This window comes from Antrostomus carolinensis, unplaced genomic scaffold (assembly GCF_000700745.2).
Source record: "Antrostomus carolinensis isolate BGI_N321 unplaced genomic scaffold, ASM70074v2 scaffold19169, whole genome shotgun sequence".
Lineage (NCBI taxonomy): Eukaryota > Metazoa > Chordata > Aves > Caprimulgiformes > Caprimulgidae > Antrostomus > Antrostomus carolinensis.
Window position 1 is genome coordinate 18,766 of NW_010336641.1, and position 17,071 is coordinate 35,836.

Here is a 17,071-nt window from a genome sequence, read left to right on the forward strand (position 1 = left end):
GTTCTAAAATCTCTTTGTACTAGCTTTCCCAACTTTTTCCTTAACAATATGAGGACAGGAAACCTCTCATTCCTTTTCAGCACAGAGTGATTATTACCCATTTCCACAAATGCCTCAGGCTACGTGGCCTTGAAAAAACACCAGCTTCCTCTAGCTCACACAATGCCTCTGATTCTGGTGTAGTTTGACCCCTACCTTAAAAAACCTCTTCCAAGCAGACTCAACATCCAGTTTAATTACTATGTCTTGGGATAAATCCCTCTGTTACTAAGGAGCAGCTAAATCAGTTTCACAATTTCTGAGACCTCCTTCTAACTCCAATCAACTAAATAAACACTGCTTCTGAATGGGAATATTTTATAAATTAAAAGTCCTGATCACTTATGAAATAGGTAAGTGATGCAAACTCAGCTCTGAAATGAGGAAAACCCGAGTGCCACTAAAGATCCAGAGCCACTAAGCAATCATCAGACACAAATGGAAGTAATTAGCTTTCTCCTAAATGACAAATACCTTGGAAGCAATAATCTTTTCCTCAAGGATGGCAAAATCTGAGATACTGAAGCTACAGCAGAGACACAGATGGTGGCTGCAAGGCTGAATTCATCAGTGTTTGTAAAACATCTTGAAACACAGCAGAGCTGTTAAGCACTTAAAATTACTAACAAAAAATGCCTCCTACAATTTTGACTGAGGCAAAATTACTGCTGTTTTCTTCCATGTATCTAGGAAGTCTGGAATAGCTCTCCTATAAGAATAGAAGAAGCTTCTAACTCCATCTTTAATAAATTAATACTGGTCTGAATTGCTTGGTTTTGCTTGCAGTCTATAAATGGTTACAGATACTGGTATTATTTGGTAAGCATTGTAACACAGAACCTGGAAGAATCATACCAGATGGCATTCCCAATCTCTGCCAGGTGGGGAATAGGCTATTAGACTTGCAATACAACTGCCTCAAAACACCTCATACATAAAACACCTGTAAACTATTCATCTTTTTTTAATCTCATCTGAATAATTTCCTGGTACTTCCAGTATAATCGAGAATTTATCAATGGAAAATTTAACAGATTTATCATTTTGAGTCCTTCTGCACTTTAAAACATGCTTCAGCATTACAAAATAAAGTTTCATTCATGCAAAGGGAATCTTTCTTATCTATTAAAAATAAGGTCTGCCTAATATCCATTTAATTTTTAACTATGCAGTCTAACATTGATCAATTATTAGAATACTAGCTATTTACAAATATAGATGTTATGACACTGGTGACCACAACTAGGATACATTTTGTCAACTCACATGGATATACAAAAATGATGCTTTGATGAACCTAAGTTTAATTCTGCTAAGATTAAACAGTTTTTCTCCTTCTGCTTTGTTAATACGATTTTTTTTCTTCAGTCTTTGAAAACCTGCTGGTGATCCTATTGCCTGCATTAGGGAGCAGGACTGGACCAAACATGACCATTCATAGTCAGGACTGTAGTGCAAGGGAGCTTGAAAATTCTCAACATCAAGAGGATGGCTTTCCAGCATCTGTCTATAAACTTGCATAATGAAGTGCTCTGTTCATACGATTCAGATTGCAGTTTCTTCTTGTCTTTAACTAGAGTGCCAGAGCCAGTTTTAGCAAAAGGACTTCAACCAACAGCTTTTGCATTTTTGGGTCTGACCTGCCAAGTGCTTTCTACCTTCATGTTACTGTGAATTTGCTGTTCTGCTGGGAGTATTTTCACTCAGAGCTCTGGCCCTGAGAGGACTCCTCTGAAAGGGGTAAGGAATGACATCCTTGGATACCTTGGATGTGTTGCACACACAAAGATACCCACAGAATAGTGTTAAGCCACTTGCTGCTTTATAAGCAAGAGCCCGCACGTGCTCTGAAGCACCATGGGAATTCTGTTTCTGGTTTGAGGTAGAAAAGGGAGATAGGAAGGGGAAAAGAGCTTTAAAGCTGAGGTCCTTCTGAGAGGACATGTAGCTGGGGCTGTAGGAGAAGCAGGCAAAGGCAAAGATGTGGAGTATGAGGATGAGGAGGGTGCAGTGATGTTGGTGTTCCACCACAAGGATGTGACTGCGGTGAGAGACTGGGAAACCTGTGTGCAGGATTGGGAACCTGCTCAGAGGGAGTGAGAAATGCTGTAGGTGGACAGCAGAGGGAATGCAACTGCAGATACGGAGTGGGGTTTAACAGGACCAGTGGGTGGGGTCACAAGCAAGAGGAGGGATGAATAGTGATTTTAAGGAATAGTTTAGCCACTTGCCTTTGATTCCACACTGTCCCCTCATTAGTTGTACCAGCTTATTATTATAAAGCAAGTAACACTTAGAAACCCTAAGAATGTTTACATGAGCATTGTCTAAGTCATAGTGCAACTGAAACATCTTTCATAGAAATGTAACATTTCCTGCACTTTATAGTTTTCCATATAGAATAATTCTGATTAGGCATGTTTTTTTTTTGTTTTTTTTTTTTTTTCACATGAGTGTGTCTGGCTGGTAGTATCTATTAACATGAACCTGCCCTCATGCACCCTGTCACAGAATTATCTCTTAGAAAGTGAGAACATCTTCCACAGTAGAGAGGGTGGAGCTGGCAGGACTGGGCATTTTTAGGAGACAATCCATCAGCTCAGACGTCACTTATCACCACAGGTGCCCCAATTCAGAAGACGCACCCAGCACTGGAAATGGAAAAGCTGACATGGGTGGATGAAGCAGTGGGTTGATATAATCTGAGCAGGAAACCAGGAAGGCTGCTCTATTTAATCACTCAAATCATTTCCAAACCCTCTTGGACTGGGTGTGGGGTGTGTGAGTATTTATTATGAGCATGTGCCTCAATCCTCAAAATATCTTCTTTGAAACAGTCTGGTGCTAACACACAACAGACCTTTTGATTTCTGTCAAAGATGGTTACAAAGTGCCTGTCAGTGAGTAGCTGTGGTGCACACCAGCAGCGTGCTTGGACTGAAAATGTGCTTCGGAGTTAGCTGCACGTCCCAGCTAACCAGAGGTGAAAATACAAAGGCATGCTGGTTCTCAAAGCTCATCAGCATCAACCACGGCCCAGCTGTCGTGTCCCGATTCAAAACACATGCTGCAGTGAAATAGGACTCATTGCACTTGCAAGGCGTTGCTGAAGGCAAACCTGATGGTGGCTGGGACAGCTCAGATGCGAGATGCTACGGAAAGGGAGTACTCCCTCCAAAAATCCGCCCGTCAGGCGGAGGGAGGCTTGGTGATATCCTGGCTCCACTGCAGCTGATGGCAAAAGTCCTGCTGTCGTCAAAGGGGTCAGGATTTCACCCTCTGCGAACATCCTGTTGACACCGGGCCAGACTCTAAGGGATGCTGAATTTTCTGATTACTTGGTATATAATTTGCATTCAGTTACTTACTTTCTTCGATTCCATTCAACATTCCTCCATTGCACTCAGCTGCACACAGCTATTGGTTACATTACATCAACTAACCTTGAAGTCAAGGGGAATTTTATTGGGGGCTGGAGGGAAGCAAGGACTTCAAGCAACGAGTTTCTTTCCCAGCTATGTATTGCATTTCTGAGACTGATCTAGCAGCTGAAGGCCATCAATTTTCATTAATTTGACTGCAAGGTCTTTGTATGATGTGAACAAATTACAATGCATTCAGGCTTACCGAGAGAAATCTTGTCATTTAAAGTGCGTGATGACTAATATATAACATAGGCCTACAAGGACATTATAGAGATGCTTAGAAAACAAATTTCTAGTTGACAGGATATGCTGTAATTTTAAAAGTATTCTTCATTCCAAACATAAGCAAAGGGATGTGTTTACATGTTCCTGTGGTAGTGTCCCTCAACATTTTGAATCACTGCACATTTTCATTTTGGTGATATCAAAATATTATAAAAACACAACTATTGAAGTCTATACTTAGTGCAATGTTAAAACTTCTGCAACCTATTTTGAAACTGAACATAGAAGAAAATGATTAATACAAGAAAAATTGAATATCTCATTACCCTCCAAAAAATGTTATGAAAATAGTTGCATTTCAGAGAAACATGTATTTTGAAGGAAAACTCTTCCACTGAAAAGTTTGCAATCACTCTTAATTATAAAAAAACAATTTTTACTTCATCAGAAATAAATAATTTGGGCCAATGAAAACACAGAAGCAGTATAGCAAAACAGTAACAGGTTTACAGCAAAGATGAGGCAGCACTGTCAGAGTGGTTTTCTTACTAATGTAGACAAATTTCCACAAAGCCATGTAGTGCATGGTGAATAAAAACAAAACCAGAGGACAAAGATGGAAGTCCACTACAAGAAAGGATAGGATGCACTTGCTTTTTTCAGTTTGAGACACTTAATGTTGGACAGGATCCCAAATAGCTTGACTCAATGAGAGGGAATTCAGTGACTGCAAGGCAGTGTGGGCTGTGATGGAGGCAACAGTCTTGGTCCTCTCATGCTCCAGATCAGGGGAGCTACTGCGAGGCACAGCAGACCTCTCTCTGCCCATCTGTCTGAGCTGTCCTCCAGAGAAAACCAGCATGCACCCGGGCTGCATTTCAGTGCACTGTTGGGATGCTGACCAAGTGTGTACTTACTAAGGCATCCAGCGGGAGTTCTGCATTTGCCAGTCCTACAGCACTGGCCTTTTGTTGTCTTTCTACACAGAATATAAATACATTTATGAATAGGTACCCAACGATCAAAGGTAAAGACTGCTAGATTTTCACAGCAATACATTCTCAAAGCAGGACTAAATGTCATTGTTGGAAACCATGGGCTAATTCACTTACTTGGCAAAATAGTTTTATAGCGGTTTTTAGTTCCATGACTTGGGATGTCAATTTCTTTGGGATCCACAAAATTCATTGGTATTTCCTATAAAAAATAAATTAAATCAGATTGGTGTTTCCAAAGGAGCCATGCAGGAAATTATCACCAGAAGGCCATCTGCTGTTACACAACTGTCTTTTGACATCAAAGTTATTAAGAAAAAAAGTGGTTCCCACCTCAAGCCTGTCAACACCCTTCCTTTAATAAACACAGGGAGTTGCATATTGAAGGGGTGACTTCCAAGGAACACTTCTGATGAATTATTAAAAGCAAAGTTTTTACAGGATTAGGAGAGAGGTTAAAATACACAATAGTTCTAGGTGGAGTTGAAAAGTGCAGTACCGCAGCAGAAAAGCGCAACATTTCACATAATTGGGTGAGGAACTTTCAAAATAATTAAATATTAATATATAGAAAATATTTTTTTAATTTTGTGCAAAGTGCTTAACAATGCCAGTCAAAGACCTTACTTGCTTTTTATAGAAACTACTAGAATGAAGTGCCTTAATCTTTAGCATTCAGTGACTCAAAAGTGTAATAAAAATCTGAAGCTCTTGATTCTCATTTTGATCTTTTAGTGACTGACCCATTTTTTTCTTTAAATGTGCAGATGTGCAAGTAACTAATGTAACAGTTTGCTTGAAGCTCCAAAAATATACAAATGATAAACTTCTGATCAACTTAAAAATACTCTTTCTCAAATTGTTTGTCAGCGTGAAAAGTAAAAATCCTGCAATTTTTCATTGACCAGAATGTTTCACTTGGACTAAGGAGGAGGAAGAATAATTTTGATTTTTGAGGTCCTGAAACACTGTTAGTGTTCTTACAGTTGAATAAAAACAACTCTTTGAAAATGGTAAGATGAAACATATAGGGGTTTTTTTTCCTGATTATGGGGGATGTTTTACCAACCAAAACAATCTGGCAAAATCACATTTAAAAAGGCTTCAGTTGACACAGATCTCCATTTTTCACTGATTTTTTTTTTTTGGCCAGCACTATTTAAATTATCTTAGGGTAATCTGAAATTTGATCTTCAGTAAATTAATTCCTGTACTTAAAAGCACAGTCATTACTCGAAACTTGAAAACTTCATTGCTAGCCTGGGACATTTATTCAAAGAGACAGGGGCATATTAAATAATTACCTCTTACAGGCACATAGGAACATGAGGAAGCACAAAAGTTACGTTCCTACCCTGTTCAGTGCAAACCTCCTTTGACTTGCACCACTGGAAAATTTAATTAAGGATTTTCCTCCAAAATCAGCTGTTTTCTATCTCCACAGGCACAGGCCTGCCCAGGACTTTGGCACAGATGAGCTGCATGGCCACTCTCCTTCAGACTGAAGCTCTGGTCCTGCCCAGCATGACTGGCTACTGCAGGTTTTAGAGGAACAGGGAAAATGCCCCTAACAGCTTGCCAAGGATGCGCCCAACAGCAGATCTTTATATGGGTTCACCAAGCAGGGAAAGCCACCCTCTTTTCTGGCTGACGAGAAGGCAAAATTAAGTAAAATTTAGATGAGTCAATATGAATTCGTTTGATTCTTTTCTGCCAACTTGGCTTCTGAACATCTTACTACATGGGTCTGCAACATTGTCTGTGTTGGTTTTTAGTTTTCTACTTTCCTTGCCTTATACCAATGTGTTTAGTGGACTATCTTTATTCTTCTCTCTCACACTCAGTTTCTTCCTCAATCTCTTCCTTGCTCTTCTGCTGACTCCTTAAAAGAAGGACTCGCTGCCTCCCATTTCAGGCCAGCCAAAGTGTTGCTGCTAAGATACACCTTCCTTGCAGGTACTTCCCAATCCTTTTTCAGCTCCCTGTACTGCTGCCTGATGCCTGTGCTAAGCGTATGATCTTCTCACTTGTGAGACTCCATTCCTGCATAAACCTCATCCCCATTCCTTCAGGTCAAACCGTCTCACCTCTAATCTGCCTCTGATGCCCCTTCCGCCTCCCTAGAAGTACAAAATGAGCTCCCACATCTCTCTCATACCCACATCTTACTTTCACCCCTTCCCAGTGGTGACCTGTGTGAGACTCTTCCCCTCAGCTATTGGGCTCCAAATTGTCCTGACTGGCTCTGGTATGGGCTGTAAGTGCCTTATGCTGGGCTAGTGGCTGACCTAGAGGTTCCCTGGTTCAGTTCTGGCTTGGTATAAACACCACCGGTGCATGGCTTCTGAAAGGTTTCCCCGCTCAACTATATACTAACTGAGAGAGAGCAACATGTTAAGCCTTTGTTTAAAGTGATCTACATCTGTCATCTACAGAGACCAGAAAAAAGATGTGTGAGGAAGAGTCCTCTGCCTGCACAAAAAGAGACTCAGGGGGGCTCCTCCAGCCGCCTGGCTGTCTCCCTCTCGATGCCAGCTGAAATTTGAAAATAATTCATTAGTTGGCAAGTTACTGACAGATGGAGAAATGCCACCAAGTTGAAAACAGAAACCCATTTCTCTGGGCCAACAAGGTCAATTAATAATACTAATCACTTACATCCTGTAAATACTTTCTAGTCAGGGGGCTCCTCCCAGGAGTAAGTAATTGTGAGGCCAAGGGCACAGACAGAAATCTGACAATACACCATGGATCACAGCCACAGACAAGTCACTTACTCTGAAGCTGGCTGTGAAATGCAAGAGATGATTCCAGAAAAAAATTCAGGATATTATAGGGATAATGTTCCTGCTAAGGCTGGGAAAAGAAGCCTAGCAGATTGCAAATGGCATGATTGTGTACAAATTAGCATTAAAAGTCTGTAGCTATATAGACAATATATAAAAATTTGTTTTATTAAACATATGTACATATATACATAAATAATTACAAATAACGTCCACACATTCATGTGTTCAGTTGCATGCATGCAATTATATATGCATATGCATATATGCCTTTGTTCATGGGCTACTTCACCTCTCTGGGTGATACCCTTCCAATAGCTATTCTGGCTCACATTACCCTTTAAATGCTACAACTGTTCACACACTCAAAGAGAAATTATTTCGGTCTCTGAAAGCATTCAAAAAATGTGGAAAAATTTATGAAAATTCAGGAAAATGTTCATTGTACCCATCCGTCCATTTTTATGAGAATCAAATTTTATAGATTTAATAATCTGGCACTTTCCCACACAGGATTGTATTTTGTAGCATTCCAGTATTTCAGGAATAATGAATTTTGGTTATGTCACCAACTTCAGACATTCTGGGTTTTGAATAGTAGCAGCTCAGGCTACTGAAGAAGTACATGCTGGGTAATTTGCGTTTCTTCCTCCTTGTAAATCGGGTATATTCTCCCAAGTAAAAATAGAAAAACTTTTTTTCAGTTTTAAAAAAAGAAGGAAAATAGCTCTTTTTTTCTTAATAAGTATTATGGAAAAATATTTTGATAGTAACTTACCAGTTTTTACAATGAAAAAATAAAGTTAATGCCCTCTAAATTGTTAATAAAAAATTAAATATTAATTAAAGAACTAAAAATAACAGGAAACTGCTCATGTTTCAATTTTCCATTGAAAACTTTGAACATTTCTCCACTTTTTGCAGACTTTGAAGATTTTCATGGGAACTAATAATTTTAGTCTCAAGAAGACTGTCTTATTGTATTTCTTTAGCTAGTTAAAACAAGCGGAGTGGGCAGAATGAGTGAGGGTTATGTACTGCGTTTTTTGCATGTCTCAAGTTCCTCCTAAAGCTATTATCTGTAGCAAGGAAGATACTAAACAGATACTGTTCAACAGCTTTATCTTGAAACACATTTTTAAAAGTAGTTTAAAAATGGAATAGAAAAGTCATTATATTTTCAGTAAAATTCTGTGGAAACACTGAACATCCAAAGTCATGTTGTGCCCCGCTGAGGGACAAATAAAATGTGAGTCTTTATCGGTCCAAAGTCGTGCACCGATGCTGTGTGAGAGGATATGGGCAAAAGGGATTCTCTGGAGGTGCTAAGCTGTATGTACAAACTGTCTCCTAACCTGGGAGGTTTAAACATGATTAAGTTATTTCTTCTAGCTTTCCTGCCTAAGCAGCAGAATGACCCAAAACCACTGGCATAACTGGTAATAAAAGTATGTTGGATGCTTATAATTTTTTCCATGTACACTGTCTGACCAATTTTTGGTAAAACAGCTAAGGGATTCATTTTTCTTAAGCAAATTACTTTTACTATAAACCCTGGCTTTTTAAAGGTGAATAAAAGGACGGATTTTGTAGGATGCAATTATTCATAATAAAAACCTATTTTTAGAGTAAGATGGCACTCATTATCTATTCTATTGACTTACATGTACAAATTGAAAACAAAATTAAACCCAAGGCATCACGTGCTCTGGCACAATAAGAACTGAATTGTTTGTATGTTTTTGTTAGACCTGTAGTGTGCTCAAGGGGTTGTACAGGTCTTCCTGCTCTTACATGAATTGTTAGGATACACATTTATGTGTGGCTCCATTCATTAAATTTGAGCTATCAAACCAGTCTTAAAAAGCTTTGCTTGTATAATTTCATTTGCTAATGAGTTGTAAAAGCTAAAAAAGTTAGGCTAAGGTTGGGTTGGGTAGTTGTTTGTGTTGTGGTACCCTCTGATAGCAGTTGGTAGCAAGGCATCTCAGAGAACTATAAGAAAGGGGCAAGTTTTTCTTTGTATTGCATTGGTCACCTTATACTGTTCCTTTAGCACAAAAAAACATGAATAATCACTCCATATTCACCTTCCCCTTGCTATCATGATTTTATAGGCTTCTGATAGAGCCTCTCACAGTCTTTTCTAGACAGAAGAATCCTTGTCTGTTTACTATCTCCTGATACAGAAGCTGCTCTAGCCTGTGATTATGTCCACCATATTTCTGTTATGTGCTTCAAAATGGAGAGATCAGAGTAGTAAGCAGCTGTGAATGCAATATAGATTTTTCCAATGTGATAAAGATGTTCTCTATATTATTCTCTAGTTCTTTTCCCAAGATTCTTAGTCTTGTATTTCAGAACCCAGCAAAGTATACAAAACTGTTTTTCCCCAAATGCATAATATTTTATTTTTCAACCTGAATTTCCTCTGCCTCATCACTATCATAAAATCCTTCTGTAAATTCTTTGAAGTAGATTTTAAATTTTACTACCTTGGGTAATTCAGTATCATCATCAAACTTTGCCACCTTACTATTTATTCCCTTTTCCAGATGACTTATGAGCACTTTGGTCAGTACCTGCTCCAGAATAGATTACTCTGGGACTCCACCGGTGACCTCCTTTTACCCTGAGAAGCAATCACATAGCCTACAAAACTTTCCAATGCTGCACTGTTTGAGTCTCCCCCACTGTATTGCATTTGTTCATATAACTGTTGGCTTCTTTATTATAATTCCTTCCAGGTTCTCTGATTTAGACATCAGATTTCTAGACCTGCAGTTCTCTGGATCTCTTCTGGAGCCATTCTGAAAAACTCCTGGTACCTCTGGCCCTCTGATTCCTCAGCTGCTGGTGCCTAAGTGCTAGTTTACACCTGCCCAGTTAATACATTGGTAATATTATATATGAACACCTTTAGGATTCCTGGGTGAATAGCAGTGAGTAGCTTTTATTCATTTAATTATTTGTCCTAGAATCTCTTCCATTAATGCTTCGATATCAGACAGATCCTGCAGTGACCTGCTTGACTCTACTCCTGCCACAGAGGTAGGAAATTACCTAAGTTTTTCTGTGGTCAACATAGATAATGCAGCCACTTCTCTCCTTTTGCTTCATCTTCTCCAACTCCCTTTTCCACCTTTTTGATCTTCTATTGATCCTTGTACTCTTTGGTAAGCTTCGTGCCTTTGAACTATTTAAAAATTACGTTATGATTTAAAAAAAAAAATTCATGCCTTATTCAGCTTTCCAATTCAGCTGGCTTCAGTTTATGCTCTGTTCTATTTTCTTTGTAGAGAGTGTTTCCTCTTGTTTCTTCTTGTTTTTTTTTCATCTGTCAGTTTTGCAATACTAGTCTTTTTCAGGTCTTCTTAAAGTAATATTTAATAATGTGTTTTCCCTGACTTGAGTTTTTCTGCTATGACTTGTTTATACCTGGCCACTGTCTTCATTTTAGATGCTACACCTTTTTAATATTAAATACACTTGTAGGAAACTTCTTTTTTTTGGTCTGGAGTATATTATGCTTGCTGTATGGAGTGCTTGTTAAAGACATGTTGGACTGACTCAAGATCTCCTTCTCTTTTTGTCGTGTCCCTGTCTGCTCCAAGAAGTAATTTATAATGACTAAAAATTTAGTCTTCAAATTACATACATATGTGATGTTTACATGGGAATAAACAAAATCTGCAGTTATTACTGTGTTTTCTGTCATCACAGCCTTTATGAGCTCTTTGAAACTGTCACAGTGTTACAGTCCTGGCTGTTTGTACTGTAACTCTAATAAAACATTCATCCCATCTATGAATGGGACTTCAAACTGAGAGGAATCTATATTATCCATGGATATAACTGACTGACTTACCTATCTTTAGTGGATAAACATAAAATACCACTTTGGAACAATCTAATCTGCCCTTCAGAAACTATTTGTACCCTGACATTAGAGTGTTGCTAATTATTTTTTTCCCACAGGTTCTGTTGTGCCAGCTATGTCAAAAACACTCATTTATAGCGTTTTGTTAAACTCACCATGAATTCTGTTTGAAGTAAATGGGAACATGCAACTGCTTCTTGAAGCTGCTGCCTTGTCAGGACACGGCCGGCCGACTGTAGGTATTCCATCGCTACTTTTTCTCGTGGGGTTGGCACAGAGACAAAAGGTTCAACACTTCCCAAACTGCTCATATCCAAAGTCAGTGAGACATTGGAGCCCCGTCTGTGTTAGAAAATAATTTTTAAAGTTACATCAGATCTGTGTTACTGTAAGTCTCATACTCATGCTCATGATCCTGAGTTATTTATGCACCCTTTGTAGTCACTGGGAGACTTGGGTATGCAAAGACTGCAAGACTGGTTTCACTGGAAGCACTGGGTAGCCAGAAACCCAACATATCATCCTACCTCTTGAATCTAACAACTGACTCTGCAAGAACAGTGTGCTAGGGAGCAACCATTTGGATTCTTCTTAGAAGCAGAAACTGTTCCCTATGTGCTTTTTAATCTTTATGGATGTCAAATGTGAAGGTGACATCTTAGTAAAGAAGAAATGTTTCATAGAAAAAAAAGGGGATATATTTCTAACTGATACATATAACAACCTGGAAATAAATTCAGTTACTTCAGCTATATGTTTAAAAATCTACTCAAATTAAATATACAGAATGGAAGGGGGAAAAGTGACAAAATTAGTAGAAACAAGTGCAAACATCATGACTACCAAGTCAGTAAACAATGTCTCATATTAGGTAAGAGGGAAGGGAGAGGCAATAAACCACAACCAATGAGCTGCATCCCAGGAGGAGGAATGGTCACAGACTTAGAGAGGTTTTTTGGAAATGCCAAACAATTCTTGCAGCACAATCAAATTCATCAACATTTCACATTTCTACAGGAAAATAAAGTTGGATTCAACAACACCTTTGAGCTGTGAAAATAAAAATAAAGCACACTTCTATGTGCTTGGTACAAGTGCTTCTCTTTTTGTCACTTTCTCCAAACAACACTTAAGAAAACTGTCTTTTTTCATAGTTTCAACCTATTGATCAAATGTGATCTACTCATCTCTTAACTTTAGCCACAGTGATTGCAATAAATCCATGCTCTGTGAATTGTGATGACTAAACACACTTCCATAGCCATTGATCAAAGTTTTTGTGTTTACTAATCAGAAAGCAGTACTATAAGACTGTGATTCAGCTGCCTCTGAATTGTGCTACAGATGCCCAGCTCCATGTAAATGTCTCTAACACTTACCAAGCAGCTATGCATATATAGAGGTATGACGACACAAGTTTCATTCCTACCTCCGCACATTATCACCTGTCTGTTAACGTATGCTTACAGGAGAGTTCTTTAAGCTCTTAGTTGCTCTGCCATGTTTGGATATATGCAGCCACAATGTGACACCTCTGTCTCAACTCTCTCCTAACAGTCACCCAGTCAGATCAGAATACAACTCTATATCTTGCCCATTTGTAAAATCCTGAATGTCAGTGATTAACCATTTACTGGTTAATCTATTATCCAGTGACACCAGTTTTCCTGCTAGAACTGTGTGGTCCAGCACATTTCTTATCAGCAGGAGAACCCCCACTGGGTGAATGTGACCACACACTGTTCTGGATACTGGGATGTCTTTAAGGTACAACTGTCCCTTTTGCAGTAATACCACATATTATTATAAATATCACACAAACATCATCAGATAGTACCTGTGAGGCAGCTACTATTATTATTGGGGAAATGCTTTCCTCTAGTCTGCAGCAAAAGTTACTTGTGTTAATACCTGCTCTTTACTGCCTTCTCGATATCCATGTGTTGCCCACAGGCATTTGTATGCACACATACTTGAGGAAATTATTTGCCTTTTCAGACATTATGACCCTTAATGCTGGTGTTGTTGTTCCGTTTTCTCATTTTCTGCCATCAGAATAAGTACTTTTAGAGTTTATTGCTTTCTTCTTTATAATCATGTTAACATAACACTTTTTTTTTTGTTGTTCTGACACAATTTTGGTGCACTTCCCTTCCTCTTATATATGTCAGCAGATCCTTCAGTAGTTTTAAATTAAATAATTTATATCATGTCAGTCTGCATGAATAGAAATTACTTCAGTCACCCCCCTATCACTTAGCAAAACACAAAGCAACAATGGCCAAGAGACAAGACCACCTAGTGGAATTGGTGAATCTCACATTGTGCCATAGTGTCCATAAGCATGTTTCAGCTTAGGTGATGGGTGGGTGATAGCAAGAGCTCTGCTGCTTAGGCCCACAGATGGTAGCAGTGAGTCAGTGACAGAAGCAGGGGTGGGAGAGGTAAGAGAGAGCTGAGGCGGCCACAAGCAGCTGGCTGCCTCCTGGGGTATAAGGGGACAATTTCTGCTGGCAGAGGGAAGTAGGTGGGGTATGGTTCTGCTAACTTTGCCAGGAGGTAGGCAGAAGTAAAGCAGCATCCTGAGTAAAAAATGACTAGTAACTGATACATGCATAAGCTGCCAATAGTGCTCTGTGGCTCACTACACACCCTGCATCATACCAAAGCACTGGTCAGTGGTACCAGTGCTCATACCCAAATCCAGAGCCGTGACAACCTGGGAGGTGGGCACGCTGTGAACTGGCTGCAGTGGCCACTCTCTGCCAGACCCTGCAGAAGGGTTCTGGCTCAGATACCCATACCAGCTCACATACCCATCCATCCCAGCTCACGTACCCATCCCAGCTCCCCGGGGACTGTCCCTACCTGTGAGTAAGCCAGTCCCCCAGCTCCACACTGCTTCTCAAGCAAAATATCCTGTTAGATGACTTTCTCACAAAAACTTTCCTACAAAAGCACCTCTTCTGACCATGACTAACAATTTATTCCGTGGAAAAAGGCTCTCTCTCAAACAGGTGGCTCTGAGGGTGTGTACTGTAAACCCAATCTTTTGAAAGAAATCCAGAAATCCACAGAAGAGATGTGCAATGAACCTCTCCAAAACTGTTTAGGCTACCTTTGGTTGAGAAATGGGTAGCAATTTAGACCCAGACATACTTCTGGAAGAGCCTACTGAGATTTCCTAATATAGAGGAAAAGTATTCGCATTGTTCAGTAACAAAGTACAGTGAAAATGTTAATATTTTCTTTGGCTTTTACATTGTTATAACTGACAGTCTTGGCAAAAAAGCAACTTCCTTTTTAACAACAACAAAAAAGATACCTGATCTAATTATAACTTTGAGTTTTCAGCTTTTACCATTTATGGGGATTATTGATGAATACCGGTGTTGAGAATCAAATAACTTACTCTGGAACGACGAAATAGTTTTTAGCTGCATATTTAACATGTTAAAAGCTACACATTGAGTAAAAACTGAACATAGGGCAGAAAATAATTACCTAAAGGATAGTGGTCTTTTTAGAAAGTCTATAAGAGGGTATACAATAGATAATAGTTCTAAAGGTAATTCTTCCATAAAATTGGGCATCTCAAGGAACACTTTTTAAGAAGTATGCTTCACTTAATAAAAAGATTTTAATAACATTTATATTAGCAATACTGACTATTGCCAAGATGAACATTAGCCTCATAGACCTCTTTACTGTATTCAAGACTGTGCTGATGAATAGGCTGAGAACAGGACATTTTGCCTTGTCTTGAAAGATGAGGGAGGGCCTGAACCCATTATGCTCTTGTATGTCCTAATTGAAGATGCTTATAGTCTCAGGTCCTACTCTCGACTCCTTGGATTCTCTATGTTCCTCTAACAGTTAAATTCTTCACTTTCTGTAGGAAAGAGTAGAACAGAAGAATTCTCTTCTCTTGTACTACTGGAAAGAGGTCAGGTAGTGAGCCCACCTTTTCCCACCTTACTGAAGGGACTGCACAAGGCTGGCCACAAAGCAACAAGGAGATTGCACCTAATCCAAAGCCTACTGACTTTTTTGGTAACTAGCCCTTGTCTCCACTATCACAATCTGACCAATGCGATCAGTGATACTGCTAGACAGACAACTAATTTTTCTTGGATCCCTCAAACAGGTAGATGTGTATACATATATACATATATATATATATATATACACACACACATATATATATTTCCTGACTATATACAGGTATCTTTCAATTTCAAATTAGAGTGAAGGAGCTGTACAAATGGATTTTCCCTTATTTATGAATATTTACAACCCTTTTTACCTTCTAAATAACTTTATATTCTTTATATTGCCCATGTTAATAGTCTAGGCTAAATTAGAGAAGATTGTGTTATGATATACTGTCTCCAGCATCCCCTCGAGGTTGTGTCTTGATGGTGAAGAGCATTATGTGAGGAATCTGGGGAATTGTAAACATTTGCGACAACATTACATTAAAATCAGCATGAGAATAACTCTTCCGAAGCTTCACCAGCTGGGACTGTCACCTCATCACTGGGTATGTGAATAAGTGCAACCAGGAAACCACTTGTGTCTGTGTATTGTCTAGTATCCCAGAGGGGGTCTTACTACATACTCACAGCCCTCTTTTCAATCGGGTAACAGGAACAAGTCCACTGATGAGAATCCACTGGAGTATTTTAAATAACACATTTAGAGAATCATATTATATTACAGACCATGATTAAAAAAAAAAAAAAAAAAAAAAGATTAATGCAATGTTTGTTTGAAAACTCTCAAAAGGAAGCTCCACCTGTCCACCTCAGAGGGCCCACCAGGTTACTAAAGCCTATTAATCATTAGCAAGGTCATTTCCAGGTCTTCCCTGACCCTAAAATTAAGCCATAGCTGGTGATTATGAAAATCCAATTACCCGACATGTTTTCCCAGTTGTTTATTTAAGCTGGGTAATTTCTTTAAATACACTTTCCCATGTTTATTCAGCACTCCTGAAAAATGCAACGCCCAGATTCCCGGTCCTCAGCTTTTCATTCTCTCTAGTAGTTTTGGAAGTGTCAGTGGTGGCTGCTGCCCTCCAAGAGCCATTGCCCTCCGACCCCAGCATTGCAGACGTGGGAGGCGCTTCCTTCTGTGCTCTCCATCCGCCGTCCCTCTGCCGAGCTCCTGCGCGGTGAGGTGAGAGCTGTGTCAGCCGTGCAGGTGGAAGGAAGCCATTAATTAGTGGGAAGAGTGGCGCTGGCTGCGGCTGCTGGAGAGGGAGTTTGCTTTGGGTCCTCAGATCCCACTTGTGCCAGGGGACACTCTGCAGGGCTGCTCTCCCTGGGTTTTACTGTGGGGACGATGGGAAAAACACCGTGATTCCCCTGTGCATTTTATTTCTCTAGTGCTCACAGACTAGGTCTGGATGTGGGTCCTGATACTCTTCCCTTGCTGGTCCATCTCAACAGCAAGTGCACTGAATTCAGGAGGGTTTTGCACTGGGAGAGCACAATCAGGCACATGGTTTCTGTCACTTACTATCTTAGGAGTACCAGACTTCTCCTGCTTATCTAGTTTTATGTTTCAGTAGAGTAATTCAAGGAAAAAAACACATAAATTTGTAAAAAAAAGGACAACGGAAAAAACAGGTCTCAGCTGTCTTGCTGCTTTTAAAGATAGCTAAGAGAAAATGTGATCATGTAGATGAAGAAATGTGATACGTAAAGCTGCAGTGGG

The 17,071-nt window shown here is 39.4% G+C and overlaps 1 protein-coding gene across 1 annotated transcript in view; it reads right to left on the bottom strand.

Moving 5' to 3' along the window:
• The window catches only part of PTPRR (protein tyrosine phosphatase receptor type R), an 83,383-nt gene that overhangs the window by 16,664 nt on the left and 49,648 nt on the right, over nucleotides 1–17,071 (bottom strand). The window contains exons 7-8 of the mRNA XM_029086722.1: nucleotides 11,506–11,692; nucleotides 4,802–4,886 (exon numbers count right to left, since the gene is read on the bottom strand). Of these exons, the coding sequence (XP_028942555.1) occupies nucleotides 4,802–4,886; nucleotides 11,506–11,692 (272 nt within the window). The remainder of the gene's footprint in view (nucleotides 1–4,801; nucleotides 4,887–11,505; nucleotides 11,693–17,071) is intronic.